The following is an 18,127-nucleotide window of genomic DNA, read 5'->3' on the forward strand; positions in this document are numbered from 1 at the left end:
TCAGTGGATGCATATCCTTCACAAAGTCATATATCGCTCTACGTTTAGTAGCATCCGCTAGTCCCCTCACATTCCAGGAGATCACATTAACGGCAGATAAATAGATATCTACTCCCGCAGCAAAAGGGAGAGGCCCCTACGACAAGCAGACTTAACCTCCATAGATCCAGCGACGTTTCTGTACATCTATGGAGTAGACTGGAAACAACGAAACCTTGTGGCCATCAATCTCCAGATTCTGGTGCTCCCGTGCTTTCGAAGTAAAATGTCCCTGTCTCGATAATGCAAGATTATAGCCAGGATAGTGCGTGGAGGGCTCCCTGGTGGTAGCGGGTGCATGGGCACTTGGAGGGCCCTTTCCACAGCAAATAACAGAGTAAGGTTGTCTTTACCAAAGATGTTAAGCAGCCAGGATTCCACATATTCCGTGGGGTTAGTCCCCTCCATCTTCTCCGGGAATACCACAATCCTGATATTATTCCATCTGAGTAGATTTTCAATGTCATCTTGTTTTAGTTTTAGAGGAGAGAACAGATCCTCTATTGCACTAACCCTTCCTCTAGTGTAGTAGTGCGCTCAGAGATCTTTTTGACGTCTTGTCTAAGGATAGATATGTCCTTTTTGACCCCACCAACTTAATGTTAGTGGTATTTTTCAACCTTCCACCAAAGGTTTTCTTTAAATATTGATACTCTATTTAGAATTGTAAACAAATCACTGGAGTAGAAATAGAGTTTGATAAAATATAACTTTTAGCCCTTAGGGCCTGTTCACATCACCGTTCATTTCCGTTCCGTCGGGTGAACCCCGCAACGGAAAGTGAAACTGACAGCACAGCTTCCGTTTCAGTCACCATTCCGGCTGGTTTCTGGTTTTCCGACGGACTCAATAGCGTAGTCGACTCCGCTATTGATTCCGTCGGAAAACCGGAAACCAGCCAGAATGGTGACGAACGGAAAGCATTAGTGATGTTTCCGTCACCATTGAGATCAATGGTGACTGAAACGGAAGCTATGCTGTCAGTTTCACTTTCCGTTGCGGGGTTCACCCGACGGAACCCTCCGACGGAACCCCAGAACGGAAATGAACGGTGATGTGAACAGGCCCTTATTCACACGACAGAGTTTCCCGGCCGGGTGACGGCCGTTCATAAATCGGCCGTCACATGTCTGCATTAGGAACAATAGACCCCTAATGGGGCTATTCACACGACCGATTTTTTTGACGGCCCAGGAAACCTGGCCGTCAAGAAATGGGACATGCCCTACTTTCGGCCCGTTTACCCGGCCCCCATAGAAGTCTATGGGGCCGGGTAATTCACCGGAATGTGTCCCGAGTGATGGCCATGTATTCCGTCGCTCGCGCTCTCTCTCCTCCTCACAGTGCAGAGTGCATGTGAGGAGGAGGGTCTTTTTTTGCCCCCTGTAGGAGTCGGAATCCCCAATCCCCGGCCGGGGATTGGGGATTCCGCTACAGGAGAAGTGAGTGACTACACTGTCCATATAGGGACACAGCGATGTCACTCACTTCTGAAGCGGAATCACCGACCCTGTGGCTGGGGATTCCGCTACAGAAGGCGTGACCAAACCGTCCATATATGGACACAGTGACGTCACATACTTCTGAAGCGGAATTCCCGACCTGTGGCCGGGAATTCCTCTCCAGGAGAAGTCAGTGACTACACGGTCCATATATGGACATTGAAGTCTGTGACTTCTCCTGGAAGGGGGGATGGGTGCAACCTACAGGGGGCTGTGTGGCATTACCTACAGGGGACTTGGTGGCATTACATACAGGGAGCTGGGTGGCATTACATACAGGGAGCCGGGTGGCATTACATATAGAGGGCTGGGTGGCATTACCTGCCGGGGGCTGGGTGGCATTACCTGCCGGGGGCTGGGTGGCATTACCTGCCGGGGGCTGGGTGGCATTACCTGCCGGGGGCTGGGTGGCATTACCTGCCGGGGGCTGGGTGGCATTACCTGCCGGGGGCTGGGTGGCATTACCTGCAGGGGGCTGGGTGGCATTACCTGCAGGGGGCTGGGTGGCATTACCTGCAGGGGGCTGGGTGGCATTACCTGCAGGGGGCTGGGTGGCATTACCTGCAGGGGGCTGGGTGGCATTACCTGCAGGGAACTGGGTGGCATTACCAACCAGGGGGGCTGTGGCATTATCTACAGAGGGCTGTGTGTGGCAACAAATTTAAATGAAATTCATCCGATTTTAAAATGGACCCGGAAAAAAACGGATGCAAAACGGGTCAAAATCGGCCGTTAAAAACGGCAACACGGCCCAGAACGGAATCGAAACGGATGCAAACCGGCCGGGAAACAGATGCAAAACGGCCGTTTTTATTGGCCGACACTCGGACCCTGTCGTGTGAATGAGGCCTTAGGCCGTTTTTGGCCGATTTTCCCGGCCGGTTTGCATCCGTTCCGATTCCGTTCCGTTTTTGGCCGTGTTTACCGGACGATTTGGACCCGATTTGAATTCGTTTTTTTCCCTGACCGTTTTTTAATCGGATGAATTTCATTTGTCAATTCTACTATAAACACACCCAGTAAGGTCACATGATTGCCAGTCAACCTTATTATTACTAATAATGTTCATTCTTTTACTTCATTAGTTTTCAACATTCTTTTGTGTGTCCCCCTGGACAGAGCGCTTGATGTCTCTGTCCATATATGGATAGGGACATCAGGGGCAACTCCTGAAGTGGAATCTCCATGTGGCCACTCCATGTGGGTGCTGTACACCCCAGCCCTGCCACACAGTACCCCTGCACATAGCAGAGCAGGGACCTCGCTACAGCAGTACCCCCAAAGTGTTACCTCCAGCATACAGCGCTTCTTCTGAATGGGATACACTTTTCCTCCTCACATGCACTCTGCGCTGTGAGGAGGAGGAGAGAGTGCGCGAGCGACGGTAGACCCGGCCATCACTCGGGACACATTCCGGTGATGGCCGTGTATTACCCGGCCCGTCAAAAAATCGGTCGTGTGAAAAGCCCCATTAGGAGTCTATTGTTCCTAATGCAGCCGTGTGACGGCCGATTTTTGAACGGCCGTCACCCGGCCGGGAAACCCTGTCGTGTGAATTCCGCCATACTCATAATTTTTTTTTAAATGTGCAAACAAATGCATATAAAGACACTCTTTTAAAATAAAAAAATATGCTCCCTATTGCAGGGGGAAATTGACATTCTGTGCGGTTATTAAATGACAATTTGTGCAGCTTGTAACCATGTTTTTCACAGAATACATATAAAGCTCTAAGTCATTGTAATCTATAAGGAAAAGGTTTTTCAGAAGAGTAGGTACTGTTGTATTTGGGGTGATCAGCCCCCCTACCCGTTTTGTGGTGTAACAGAGTCCATGCTGTTCCTGTGGCTGGGGACTGGGAAACCTCGTTATTCCTTTATATATATTCAGGCAACCAGTGTTATGCTTTCTCCCCACCAACATGGCAAGTTAGAGATGCATGACATTGTGTAATGGTTTTCATCAAATCAGCAAGCGTGGGTTCCGCCCCAGGCAGTAAGTATACTGACTAATATAGCCCGGTTTAGGCAGAGTTTGCAGGCACAGCAGGATAAATGTGGCAGATCAGATCAGGAGCGGAGGTGAAGCCCCACTGCTCTGTTAAAACCCTTCCCCTTGACAGTCTGTCAGATGTAAATGGAAGGTATAGGGAGGAAATATGTTTTCTGCAAGAAATCTTCAAGACTTTTAAAGGGAATATCTGCTTTGGACAATCGCTACTTGTTAGAAGGGTCACGTGACAATAAGTCAGGACGAAGGTTGCGAAACGCGCGTCAAGGTGCTGCTTGTCCAGGTGTAATACTTTTCCACCATGTCCTCTGCAGGTACAGTTGAATCTTACACTTATTATAGTTGACATATTTTTGACTTAGTGCTCCACATCTTATTTATATCATTGTACTCTTGGTACTGGGGCGACCTGTTTTTGCAGCATGATCTATATCGGACCCCTGGTGTTCTGATGCTGCTATTGCATGTTGATATACGTATTTGGTCTGTCATCCTTTCTTAAAGGTACATGCTTTTTTGTATGAGGACTTTCTATTTGATAATATTATATTTAATATTTCTTCATCATATTACACCTGGTATATTTTATGATATTTTAAATTGTCTATAGTATATACTTGGGAGGGGGGTTAATTTTTGTATCTCTAATTTTGTATTTATGTGTAATAAAGTATTAATTATGATGAATAAAACCATTTTCATAAAACGATAGTGTATCAAGATTTCTCTTTGGTTTGATGGATATGGATATATGATTTCTTGAATATGATATATTGACTTAGTAAATATATATAGGTTATAATCGGCCGTAATCTGTGGGGAATTTTCCTGCAGCACCACCACAGGGGAAATTAAATATTGCACAGTTCCAGTTCAAATCAATGGGTTGTCTGTGTAATGCAGGACAGGTCCTCCAGAGCGAGAGATGCTCTTTGTAACTATTCTCCACTCTGGCCAAGAGATAAGGATCCTGAACAGGGGACTCCCTCTATTAATTTAAAATTCCCTAATAGGGTATATGAAAATGGGTTTTCTAAACTGGACAACTCCTTTAAGTTATGACTTTGCTACATGAATAAGATTACTTATAGTCACAAAATGCTTGTGAAGCAATGCGACCTTGATGCAGTCTACAATATTACCTCAATGTCCTGGCCCAAGATAAGCCAAATCCACTGGCAGGTCTTTCTGGTACTGCAGAGCGGATTACTGCAATTCTGGCTCCTCATCAAAAGGCAGTTGCCGTTTTTGGTGTAGCATGAGCCTTAGGTCTCATACACTAAGCTGTTTTTAGGATCTGTATACATAGATCCTGAATACGACGCCTATTGCCTGCTATGGGCCCATACCGTACCACGTTCATCTGATACAAGAAGGCATAGAGATTTTCTCTCACAGATTCTGTACTGTGGACCAGTGGAAATTGCTGTGCACATTATGCCTAAATCTCCTACCTCACCTAGAGCTCTTCGCATAACTAGCTACAGCATTCTCAAAAACTGTCAGTTGTTAGTATTTACCACCAGTAAACATGTATATTAATGTAATTATATCAATATATCATAACCAAAAACAATTTTTTAATGACATTTCCAAGAGTTTAAGAATTGCATTTAATTACTATAATATGACTGGTGGTTAAATAAATTCAACAATAACAGTATACTGTACCTTAGCTGTGTGGTGAAGTATTGTATGAGTTTTTCTCTGTACTCAGAGACAATATTGTGCCCTCCTTGCATATACTCCAGTCTCACAGCTTCCCAGGCCTGGGGAGAAAATGATGAACTTCGACTAAAGTTACACTTTCTACAAATGCAGACCAGTTATTACCAGGGAAATGCCGATATCTATTTAAAGAGGCTCTGTCACCAGATTATCAAACCCTATCTCCTATTGCATGTGATGGGCGCTGCAATGTAGATAACGGTAACGTTTTTTGTTTTTTTTAAACGATCATTTTTGGCTAAGTTATGAGCAAGTTTATATTTATGCAAATGAGCCTTTCTAATGGACAACTGGGCGTGTTTTCTCTTATTTCCAAATGGGCGTGTATTGTGTTTTTAGCAGCTGGGCGTGTTTACTTCTTTCACTGCACAATCACACCGTGCTGTGGATCATACTGGGCTGGAACAATGAGAAGTGCAGGACACTGATTAGTCACTGATTGGTCAGCCTCATACACTCCCCTGTACAACACCCAGTTGGTAAAAAGTAAAAACACGCCAGTTGTCCATTGAGAAACTCATTAGCATAAATCTAAACTAGCTCATAACTTGCTCAAAAATGATAGTTTTTCAAAATAAAAACCACTGCTGTTATCTACATTACAGCGCCAATCAGATTATGTAGGAGATAGGGCACTTATAATCTGGTGACAGAGCCTCTTTAAAGAGGCTCTGTCACCAGATTTTGCAGCCCCTATCTGCTATTGCAGCAGATAGGCGCTGCAATGTAGATTACAGTAACGTTTTTATTTTTAAAAAACGAGCATTTTTGGCCAAGTTATGACCATTTTTGTAGTTATGCAAATGAGGCTTGCAAAAGTCCAAGTGGGTGTGTTTAAAAGTAAAAGTCCAAGTGGGTGTTTATTATGTGCGTACATCGGGGCGTTTTTAATACTTTTACTAGCTGGGCATTCTGACGAGAAGTATCATCCACTTCTCTTCAGAACGCCCAGCTTCTGGCAGTGCAGATCTGTGACGTCACTCACAGGTCCTGCATCGTGTCGGACACATCGGCACCAGAGGCTTCAGTTGATTCTGCAGCAGCATCGGCGTTAGCAGGTAAGTCGATGTAGCTACTTACCTGCAAACGCCGATGCTGCTGCAGAATCATCTGTAGCCTCTGGTGCCGATGTGTCCCCGCTCGTCTGACACGATGCAGGACCTGTGAGTGACGTCACAGCGTGATCTCTTGAGAACACGGCTGTGTCTGCACTGCCAGAAGCTGGGCGTTCTGAAGAGAAGTGGATGATACTTCTCATCAGAACGGCCAGCTAGTAAAAGTATTAAAAACGCCCCGATGTACGCACATAATACACGCCCACTTGGACTTTTACTTTTAAACACACCCACTTGGACTTTTGCAAGCCTCATTTGCATAAATACAAAAATGGTCATAACTTGGCCAAAAATGCTCGTTTTTTTAAAATAAAAACGTTACTGTAATCTACATTGCAGCGCCTATCTGCTGCAATAGCAGATAGGGGTTGCAAAATCTGGTGACAGAGCCTCTTTAAGTGATATATGAAACTTTAAATGTCTTCTGGCAGATCATTGAGACATGATCATTAGGGGCACCGCCACGAATTGCGAGAATGACAATTTCTATATATCCAAGTTATAAAGGGAAGTGTTCTATATATTTATATCTTGGTACATATGAGTGCAGATATTCCTCCAGAGATAGGTGTGTTTCTCTACCCTCTGGGGGAGAAGACAGTAGACACAGCCAATGCATTCCCACTGCCTTCCCTCCCCGCCTCGCCAGGTGATGACATTCAATGGGGGGAGCCATAAACAGCCCCATGCCCCTCTCCCCCTTGCACGTGCATGAGCACATGATGTCATACAGACATGCACAGACAAGGTATAAGAGGGGCAACAGGAATGCTGATCTCTCTCTTGCTCCTGCCTCCCTCACCAGACACAAACAGCTCTCTTGTTCTTGACTACCACATGCACTGCTAAGTATCCTCCCCCTCTCTGCTCTCTCTCCCTCTCTCTCTCTCTCCCCCTAAATCCTTCTACCACATCTAACCCCTACTTGCACTGGTAACCATTTTCCTTCCCTGGTAACCCATCATGCAGGCCTGCTGAACTCACTCTGCAGGCCCTGTACAGCAACCCTTTCAGCTACAACACCCTTTGTACTTTCTCTTTCCCTACAGCACCTTATTGTGTAGTTACAGGGATAGTTAGAGGCAGGTGGGGGTGGGTAACAGAAGCATGAATGCACTGTAACTTGTATGTATGTTTAGTTAAGTGGGTGGGTGTTAGTATAGTATTGTAATATATTGTACTGGTACTGTGGCACGTGTAGTATTAGTGTACTTAGTACATATTAAGTTGTTATGTCTATTGGGATACACTGATACTATACTGTGATTATTTACTGTGTTCTGTGTGTGGTGTTTTATATCGAAGTGTGATTACGGTTTGTATTAATAAATATTACCTTTTATTTACTATACAGTTGTATACATTTACTTAGCGGCAAAGCGATTAGATTGACGTTAATACAAGAGAAAGGTAGGGAAACTAGGCATAACCCTAGTTACCCTGATATAAAGGAGGTAGTAAACCTCACTATTACACCAGCCCTATAACACAAGTATAAAGTATATTGGAAAATTGTACAACTTTTAATGATGCAAAAAAATATCATCAATTTACTTAAACCGGACAATCCCTTAAAAGGGAACCTGTCAGTTACTTTATGCTGCCCTCTCATGAAGTAGAAACAGACACATGGATTTCAGTGGTCGGTCACTTATGTCCAATAGTTTAGTGATTTTTTAGTACTTACATTTAGAACGTTTCACTGCTTGCGTCACTCTGGAAGGAAGAAGTCTGGCGTGTTCATGAGCTGCCGCTTCCCCCCCCTAGCTGCTGATGATTGAAAGCTTTCTCCCTATTACTGTGCATAGAAAGGTAGAATGCTGTCAATCATTAGCGGCTAGGCGGGGGAAGGGCCACCCACGAATACGCTTAACTCCTTCCTCTCAGCGCGATGCGAGCACAAAAAAAGTTCTAAATGTATGTTCTCTACAATCCCTAAACCATCATACAGAATGGACCGCTAAAATCAGTGTATCTGTCTCTCTGAGGGCAGCATAAAGTTCCCTTTAAGGTCTAAACATCACATCTAAGGCCCTATTTAGACGACTTTTTTCACATCCATGTGCTGTCTAAGTGTAGAACGGACAGAACACGGACTGAACACTGACACGTTAAAGTCAAGGGGCCAATTGACACGCACTTTTGGTCCCTCCGTAGAAAATCGCAGCATGCACTAGTTTGGTTCCATTCTCACGTCAGACTCTAACGAAAGTCAATCGGTCTGCTAAAAAAACAAAAAAACGGACAGCACACGAATGCTATGCGATTGCAGTCCGTTTTTCACGGATGTGCTGCTAAGAAAAGCTGAAAATAAATCAGGAATGGACGTGAAAAACTGATGATAACTGAAGATTTATGGACGCAACAGAATTCACTCGGATACAATACTGATTCAACTCGGGTGGAGAATGGTCAGTTTTTTCCTGATGAAACCCAGGAGTTTTACAACGCTCGTCTGAAAAAGGCCTAAACAGTTATACACTACGGTAATGAGAAAAAACTACACTGACGATCTCTCTCTTTTTGCAGGCTGATGATGACATACTGTATAAAGTATTATAACACACCTGGAGATGTTGAAACTGGAGTAGTCCACAGCTATATCTAAGTACAACCATCTTATGAAGGTGATGCACCAAAAATGTCAATACTGGCCATGCCAGTCCAGCGCAGAGCTCCATCAGTTCACATTCACTCACTCCATTATGGCTTACGCTGATCAGACAAAGAATCTATAATGAAAATACAACACAGTTATGTGAGCAAACGCATCAATATTGTCATCAACTTCACTAAAGTAGCACAAAAAGCAGAATCTATAAACACCTAATAAACACAGAAAAGAAAACACAGAGTGAATACTAGCACATACTTCAAGTAGCGTTAGGCAAGTTCTTAAACAAGCACCTCAGCTCAAGAACAGCAAACATAGAAAGACTTTACATTAACCCCATTTTTCAGATTTAAATTTTTTCCTCCCCACATTCCAAAAGCCATAACTTTTTCATTTTTCCGTCAATTTAGTCCTATTAGGGCTTGATTTTGGCAGGGCGAGTTATAGATTTTCATTTATTGTACCATATAATGTACTAGGAAACATAAAAATATATATTTGTGGGGTAGAAAATGAAAAAAACAGCGATTCTTCCATGGTTATTTGCGCTTAGTTTTTACGGAATTCACTGTGCAATTAAAACAGGTTAACTTACGGCGATACCAAATTGATATAGTTTTTTCTATATTGTACTACTTTTACAAGGTCGCCCCCCTCTTTCTAACTATTTAAAATGTCGCGGTCGCTATTGACGGCGGCATTTAATGGGTTAAACGTACATACTTCCCCTATCCGGCTATGACATATGGATACGTCAAATGTCGGGAAGGGGTTAAAGAGGCTCTGTCACTAGTTTAGTAATGCCCTATCTCCTAGCTAATCTGATAGGCGCTGTCACACTGATAATGCTAGTGAAAATGGTGTCCCAAAACGTTTATTATTTTAGAAATTGTGAGATTTTTTTCTAAATCTGTGAATGTGCCTTTGTTAGACAAGTGGGAGGTAACAGCATCAATTCTCCTGAAGCGGAGCTTCCTCACAGCCTCTGACACTGTCCTATCAGCATCAAGCTGCTTCACACAGTGTGAGAGACTAAGGCTGGAGGATCACTTCAAACAGCCATATCTCAGGCTGTGGACCACATAGAAGAAGAGCGGTTCTAGGTGGTGGCATATGAAAGATGAGATTCTAATCTTTCATATAACACCAGGATCGCAGTCTAGCTGTGATAATCGGAGATATCACCGGTTGAATACACAGTCGGGAATGGAAGCTGTGTACTATATGATCACGCTGTGTTGCTGGGCAGGGAAGAGGGAGAAGCTGGATGACGATTGTACAGCATCATACAGAAAACCTTACACTGCCCAGAGTGAAAAGAGTCACCTCCTATTTGGCAAGTATAGCCAGATTAGCATATTTCGAAAAATGCTCATAACTTTGCAAATAATAAGTTTTTTAAAACAAATCACACTGTAGTTATCAGCAGCATAGCGCCTATTAAATTAGTTAGAAGATAGGAAATTAATAAACTAGTGACAGATCCTCTTTAACCCCTTCCCTCTTTGGCCACTTTTGACCTTCCTGACAGAGCGTCATTTTTCAAATCTGACATGTTTCACTTTATGTGGTAATAACTCCGGAATGCTTTTACCTATCCAAGCGATTCTGAAACTGTTTTCTCTTGACACATTGGACTTTATGTTACTGGCAAAATTTGTCCGATACATTCAATATTTAATTGCGAAAAACACCAAAATTTAGCAGAAAATTGCAAAAATTAGCATTTTTCTCAATTTAAATGTATCTGCTTGTAAGACTGGCAGTTATACCACACAAAAATGTTGCTAATTAACATCACCCATATGTCTACTTTGGTTTAGCATCGTTTTTTGAACATCATTTTATTTTTCTAGGACGTTACAAGGCTTACAACTTTAGCAGCAATTTCTCACATTTTCAAGAAAATTTCAAAATGCTATTTTTACAGGGGCCAGTTCAGTTGTGAAGCGGCTTTGAGGTCCTTAGATATTAGAAACCCCCAATAAGTCACCCCATTTTAAAAACTGCACCCCTCAAAGTATTCAAAACAGTATTTAGAAAGTTTCTTAACCCTTTAGACACATTGAGCAGGAATTAAGGCAAAGTAGGAGGTGAAATTTACAAAGTTCATTATTTTTTTTCCAGAAGTTCATTTTGAATCCATTTTTTTTCTACCACAGAAGGTTTTATCAGAGAAATGCAACTCAATATTTATTGCCCAGGTTCTGCAGTTTTAGGAAATATCCCACATGTGGCCCTAGTGTGCTACTGGACTGAAGCACCGGCCTCAGAAGCAAAAGTAGCACCTAGTGGATTTTGGGCCTCCTTTTTATTAGAATATATTTTAGGCACCATGTCCGCTTTGAACAGGTCTTGTGGAACTAAAACAGTGGAAACGCCCCAAAAGTGACCCCATTTGGGAAACTACACCCCTCGAGGAATTTATTTAGGGGTGTAGCAAGCATTTTGACTCGCCAGTTTTTTTGCAAAAATTTTTGGAACTAGGCCATGAAAATCTAAATTTTTTCAAATAAAATGTAGGTTTAGCTAATTTTTTTTCATTTCCAAAAGAACTAAAGTCGAAAAAGCACCACAACATTTGTAGAGCAATTTCTCCCGAGTAAAACAATACCCCACATGTGGTAATAAACGGTTGTTTGGACACACGGCAGGGCTTAGAAGGGAAAGAGCGCCATTTGGCTCTTGGAGCTCAAATTTAGCAGGAATGGTTTGCGGAGGTCATGTCACATTTACAAAGCCCCTGAGGGGACAAAACAGTGGATACCCCCAACAAGTGACCGCATTTTGGAAACTATACCCCTTGAGGAAATTATCTAGAGCATTTTGACCCCACAGGTGTTTTACAGAACTTATTGGAAGTAGGCCGTAAAAATGAAAATCTACATTTTTTCAAAGAAAATGTAGGTTTAGGTATTTTTTTTTTCATTTCTACAAGGACTGAAGGAGAAAAAGCACTGCAACATTTGTAAAGCAATTTCTCACGAGTAAAACAATACCCCACATGTGGTCATAAACATCTGTTTGGACACACGGTATGGCTCAGAATGGAAGGAGCACCATTTGGAATGGTTTCTGGGCGCCATGTCACATTTGCTGAGCCCCTGTAGTGCTAGTACAGTGGAAACACCCCAAAAGTGACTCCATTTGGGAAACTGCACCCCCTGAGGAATCATCTAGGGGTATAGTGAAAATTTTGATCCCAAAGGTTTTTTGCTGAATTAATTAGAATTAAGCCATGAAAATGAAAAATATTTTTTTTTCCAACAAGATGTCGTTTTAGATTAACATTTTTCATTTTTACAAGGAATAAAGAAGAAAAAGCACCCCAACATTTGTAAAGAAATTTCTCCCGAGTACAGTAACACCCCATATGTGGTTATAATCAGCTGTTTACATATATGGGAGCATTCAGAAGAAAAGGAGCGGTATTTATCTTTTGGAGCGTAGATTTTGCTGGAATGGTTTGCGGACGCCATGTTGCATTTGCAAAACCACTGATGTACCAAACAAAAGTGACCCCGTTTTAGAAACGACACCCCTAAAGGCATTTATCAAGGGGTGTAGTGAGAATTTAGACTCCACAGGTGTTTTTCAGAAATGAATACGCAGTGGATGGTGCAAAGTGAAAATTGCAATTTTTCCACTGATCTGCCTATTCACCGCACAATATGTTGTGCCCCTGGAGAATCTTACCCCATAAATTGTTAAGCGGGTTCTCCCGGGTATGGTAATGCCTTACTTGTGGCCATAAATTGCTGTTTGGGCACACTGTAGGGCTAAGAAGGGAAAGACCGCCATTTTGAGCATGGATTTTGCTTGGTAGTTTTTCTGTTTGGGGTTTTGCTGGTATTTCAGTTTATAATGTGGAGGCACATGTAATCTGTGTGGAGTACATCAGGGCATAATAAGAGGGTATAATAATGGGGTAAATAATACAATTATCCATAGATGTGGGTTACGATGTGAAGAAATCCGTTATGCGCAGGCCGGTGTCACACTGATAAACGGTTTTCTTTCTTATCCCCCTTTTGTAACGCTCTGCACCTTTTGGGGACTTTTTCTCCTTCGTAGTTTGGGAAATATTACAGGGAAAGTTTTGCGCTGGTACAATACGGGCACCCTCGCTTCCAGCGGATGTGCTATGTCCCTTACCTTGCTAGTTCCTAAATACTATGGCCCTCAAACTGAAGGAATGTTCCCCTCCGGCCTGCGCATTGAGATGTTTTTTCATCACCGCATTACTAGTGCCGTGACTTTTTTGTTTTTCAGTTGATTGAGTGGTGTGCGAGCTTGTTTTTTGCGAGACGGGCTGTAGATTTTATTGGTACCATTTTAGAACACATACGACTTTTTGATCGCTTTTTATTTCATTTTTTGATAAAGGAAATTACCAAACACAAGCAATTCTGGAATAGTTTTTCATTGGGTTTTTTTTTTCGGCATCCACAGTGCGCCCTAAATTACATGTTAGCTTTATTCTGCGGGTCGATACGATTACGGCGATAACAAATTTATATAGTTTTTTTTATGTATTGCGGCTTTTGCACAATAAAATCCCTTTTTTTATAAAATCATTTGTTTTCTGTGTCGCCATATTCTAAGACCCATAACTTTTTTATTTTTGCGTGCACAAAGCGGTGTCAGGGATTATTTTTTGCGGGACGGATTGTCGTTTTTCATGGTACTATTTTGGAGTAAATGTGACTTTTTGATCACTTTTTATAGCATTTTTTGGAAGGAGATGTGACCTAAAAACAAAGATTCTGGCGTTGTCTTTCATGTTTTTTTTTACCGCGTTCACCGTGCGGGATAAATGACATAATAGTTTTGTCGTTTAGGTCGTTACGGACGCGGCGATACCAATTATGTATAGTTTTTTTTTTTAATTTTTACGGTTTTTCCCATAACAAAAGACTTACTATGGGAAAAAGTCAGTTTAGTTTTATTTTTATTTGAAATGTGTGTGTTTTTATTGTTTTACCACATTTTTATTAACTTTTTTTTGACTTGTCCCACTAGGGGACTTGAGGGCCTGATGCCCCGATCGCTACTCTAATACACTGCACTACATACGTAGTGCAGTGTATTAGCGCTGTCAGTTATTCACTGACAGCAAGCCTGTGAGGACGCGCCGCAGGCGGGTCCTCCTCGGCTCCCGTACAAGGCAGACTCGGACGCCATTTTCTGGCGTCCGATTGCCACAGCAACCCAGCGATTGCGTCACTGGGTTGCCGGTACTGGGTTGCAATATTGAGCGCAGCATCTGAGGGGTTAATCAGCCGGATCGGAGAACAGCTGTCACCCCGCGGTGATGGTGCCGGCTCTGCTCCTGAGCCCGCACCATCACTGCGACGTAACTGTACTGCGCTTTGCGGGAACACCTTCTCGGCAGCGCCGTATATATACGGCGGATAGACTAAAGCAAAAAAAATGTGTAAGGATCTTTAAAATAAGGACAGATCCAAAGCCAAGTACCATAAAACGTAGACTTTAAAGCTGGATTCACACAAGCAGTGTTTGATGCATTTTTTTTTAGCCAAAGCCAGTAGTGGATCCAAAAAAAGGGGAGACATATACAAGTATTTCCTTAATATTTCCCTTATGATCCAATCCTGGCTTCATCTAAATAAAACTGCATCAAAAACTGTATGTGTGAAACCTGCCTCAGGGTTGTCCTAATTTAACCTTTACAATGGTGTTTGTTTTCTTTAAGCAGGAAAGGATCAAAAGGAAGCTTTATTATTCTCCCTTCTTTGAGTTTTGTACACAATTTTTAATAAATGAAATGCAAGTGAAAACACATTTAAAAAAAAAAAAAAACACAATCTTTCATATAGGTAAGTGTGAAGCATTCACTTGACCCCGCTGATCCCTCTGATTGGCTGAAGCGGTCATCTGCTACGTAAACAACCACCGGAAGTGCTGCAGGAGCATCGGCGGTGGATCACCAGGGGCAAGGATACCTAAGTATTGCTTTTTTTGGTTTATTCATTTAATTTCCAGCCCCTACTAGAAAAAATTCACATCCCGGATAACCCTTTTATCATACAATAAGTGGCGCACGCAGAGTGTTTCCAGTTGCCCGGAAACCCCCCTGTGACCAGGGCTTCGCTATTCTCCTTGCTCAGGGCGGCCCCCACATACAATGGGACTCAATTATATCCTCGTCCTTAGTACGCAGATAGAATTGACAGCGCTGGCATGGCAACGATCCCCTTCTCTGCCATTCAACGCTTTTCTTGTGATGCAGGTGGCGCGATAACGTCATCATGCCACCTGCGTCGTTCCGCTGGAGCAGGCGGAGAGGATTGAGTGGGAACGTGTACAGGTGGCACTATCTACAGGGGCATCACCTACATGGGAACTGTGTGTGGCACTATCTACAGGGGCAATTGTTTGGCACTATCTACATGGGGCAGTTTGTGGCACTATATACCGGGGTGCACTGAGTGTGCTATGAGTAGTAGTAAGAACATATCCACTAGCCTAGCCCTTTTTATTATAACTTATTATATAAAGGGCTAGGCTGGTGGATACATTCAGACCTATACTTATAGCGTACAAGCAGGGAACAGCGGGAGCGCGGCAAAAAATACCTTGGTTTAAAAAGTATGCATTTGGGAACCCTTCTTTAAAAATCCTGCATTTGCCCCTGACAATATATTTCTTAAAATCAGAAACAGCAACCAGCACCAGAGTCATGATTGCGGAATGACCTATGCCCACCAAATATATAGTAGACAGCAAGGAAACTATGTCTAGATTATGTATAGAGTCAAAGCCCTCAGTTATTGAGGCCTGACTACACTCCATACTACCTATGCACTATGATGGCATAATTCTCAAGGTATACACGAGAAAATATTTCAGTCTTTAGCTATAACTATACCTTGGCGTTCTTACCTCTCTCATGAGCTCCTTGTCTTTTGCAGCGGGAAGAAATTCCTGCACTGTGTGAAGTGCAAGTCGATACAATGACACCGTATCCTGACACTGTAGGCAAAGCTGCAAGACGTCTGTAACGTTCCCCATGTTCCCAGCCCTGTACATAACACATATTTACATTATAAAAGGTATTTCATTTTGATATGTCTTAATAGGAACGGTACTAAAGCTTTGACTAGCCAATCCTACATGACTTCCCATTCCAGTTTCAAATGGTTTGAGGCCGAACCTCTGTAAAACAATCCATGTTAAGAAGATGAATAAGTAAAGATCAAGTCACTATACATTTTTCTAGATATACACAAACATTACAAAATACATTGGTTTATATTCTTCCACTTATTGGGAGAACATTTTTTTTTTAAAAAACCTCCTTTTTCAGGTACATTCTTAGGCTGGATTCCACGTCGCATACTTGATGCAGAATTTGCTGCAGATATTTTAGCTAAAGCGAGAACGGGTTTCAAAGGGAATAGGAAATATAAAAGCAGAACCTCAACTTCTCCATCCTCCTGGATCCACTTCCGGCTTTGGTTAAAAAAAATAAAAATCGGCATTCAAAATCTGCAAAAAATACACGATGTGTGAATCCAGCCTTATAAATGCCATAAATGTAAGTAATTGACACATGTCCTAGGTGACACTAACCATATAAACAGAGTAGTTAAGTTATGTTTCCACTTACCATATAAGTATTTTAGCTAGCAAAGTTACATATAGAGGATTGCAGGTTGTAGCAGAGCGACAATGCCTCTCCAGTTTTCTCTCCTGGAATTAAAATACATTTTTTTACACAAGATTCCTTTAATTCAGCAAGCACATGTTCCACAATTCTAATAAATCATCACGCCTTGTTCTTTTTAACCCCTTCCCGACAAGCCCATGTAGATTAACCGGCTGAAGTGCTGGTCCGTTAATCTACGTGTGCTCCTAACAGAGTGCACAGGCATTCCCCTATGCACGGCATCTCTCAGCACTGGCTGCTACTAGCAGCCTTAGTACTGAGGGAAGACATCGGGTGGGATCACAGCCGTGATCACCTACCGATTAACCCCTTAAATACGGAAGTCAATAGGGACCGCCTCATTTAAGGAGTTACAACATCTTCACTACACTACCCGATTGCGGGGTGCCGATAGTTGCTATGGCAAACAGGCCTAACAAAGGCTTTCGAGTCTCCCATCTACAGAAGGCGATCAGGTCCACCGAATACGCTGCCTGTTAATGTGAAACTGACAGGTATAATACCCTGCAATACATAAGTATTGCAGGGTATTATAACAACGATACAAGAGTTGGATCTTCAAGTTCCTAGTGGGACTAAAAAAGAAGTTAAAAAAAAATGTTGTACAAAAATAAAAAAGTTAAATTTCCAAGCAATAAAATTAAAAACCCCCATTTTTCCCTTATAAACTCGTCTATTATTAAAAAAAAAAAAACTATGCATAATTGGTATCACCGCATCCATAACGGCCTGAACTATAAAAAATATGTTATTTATCTCGCATGGTGAACGCCGTAAAAATAATAATTAAAAACAATACCAGAATCGCTATTTTTAGTTACTTCAGCTCCCCAAAAATTTAATAAATAAGGATCAAAAAGTCGCATGTACCCAAAAATGGTACCAATAAAAACTAAAAGTTGTGCTGCCAAAAATAAGCCCTTACACAGCTGTCTTGATGGAAAAATAAAAAAGTTGTGGCTCTTAGAATATGGTGACACAAAAACAAAATACTTTTTTTAAAACCGTGATTTTATTGTGCAAACACAGTAAAACATAAAAAACTATATACATATGGTATCGCCGTAATTGCATTAACCCGCAGAATAAATTAAATAAGTAATTTAAAATGCACGGTGAACGCCGTAAAAAAAAAAGAATAAAAAACAATAGACGTTTTCACGGCCTAATTCCACTAAATTCAGCAAAAAACCTGTGGAATTAAAATGCTCACTATACCCCTAGATACATTATTTTAGGGTTGTAGTTTCTAAAATGGTCACTTTTGGGGGGTTTCCACCGTTTTTGGTCCCTCAGGGGTTTTGCAAATGTGACATGACACCCGAAAACCAATCCAGCCAAACTTGAACTCCAAAGGCCAAATGGCGCTCCTTCCCTTCTGCGCTCTACCATGTGTCCAAACAGTCGTTTATTACCATATATGGGG

General features: G+C 42.2%; 1 protein-coding gene across 5 annotated transcripts in view; it reads right to left on the reverse strand.

The window, feature by feature from the left end:
- The window catches only part of NPHP3 (nephrocystin 3), a 68,673-nt gene that overhangs the window by 24,237 nt on the left and 26,309 nt on the right, over positions 1-18,127 (reverse strand). For all 5 annotated transcript variants that reach the window (XR_012847727.1, XR_012847728.1, XM_075827111.1 and 2 more), the window contains exons 16-19: positions 16,642-16,724; positions 15,915-16,053; positions 8,962-9,126; positions 5,223-5,320 (exon numbers count right to left, since the gene is read on the reverse strand). Coding sequence is in view for 3 of the 5 variants with exons in the window: in XM_075827111.1 (XP_075683226.1) it covers positions 5,223-5,320; positions 8,962-9,126; positions 15,915-16,053; positions 16,642-16,724 (485 nt within the window). In the remaining 2 variants the exon portion in view is untranslated. The remainder of the gene's footprint in view (positions 1-5,222; positions 5,321-8,961; positions 9,127-15,914; positions 16,054-16,641; positions 16,725-18,127) is intronic.

Source organism: Rhinoderma darwinii, chromosome 5 (genome assembly GCF_050947455.1).
Source record: "Rhinoderma darwinii isolate aRhiDar2 chromosome 5, aRhiDar2.hap1, whole genome shotgun sequence".
NCBI lineage: Eukaryota > Metazoa > Chordata > Amphibia > Anura > Rhinodermatidae > Rhinoderma > Rhinoderma darwinii.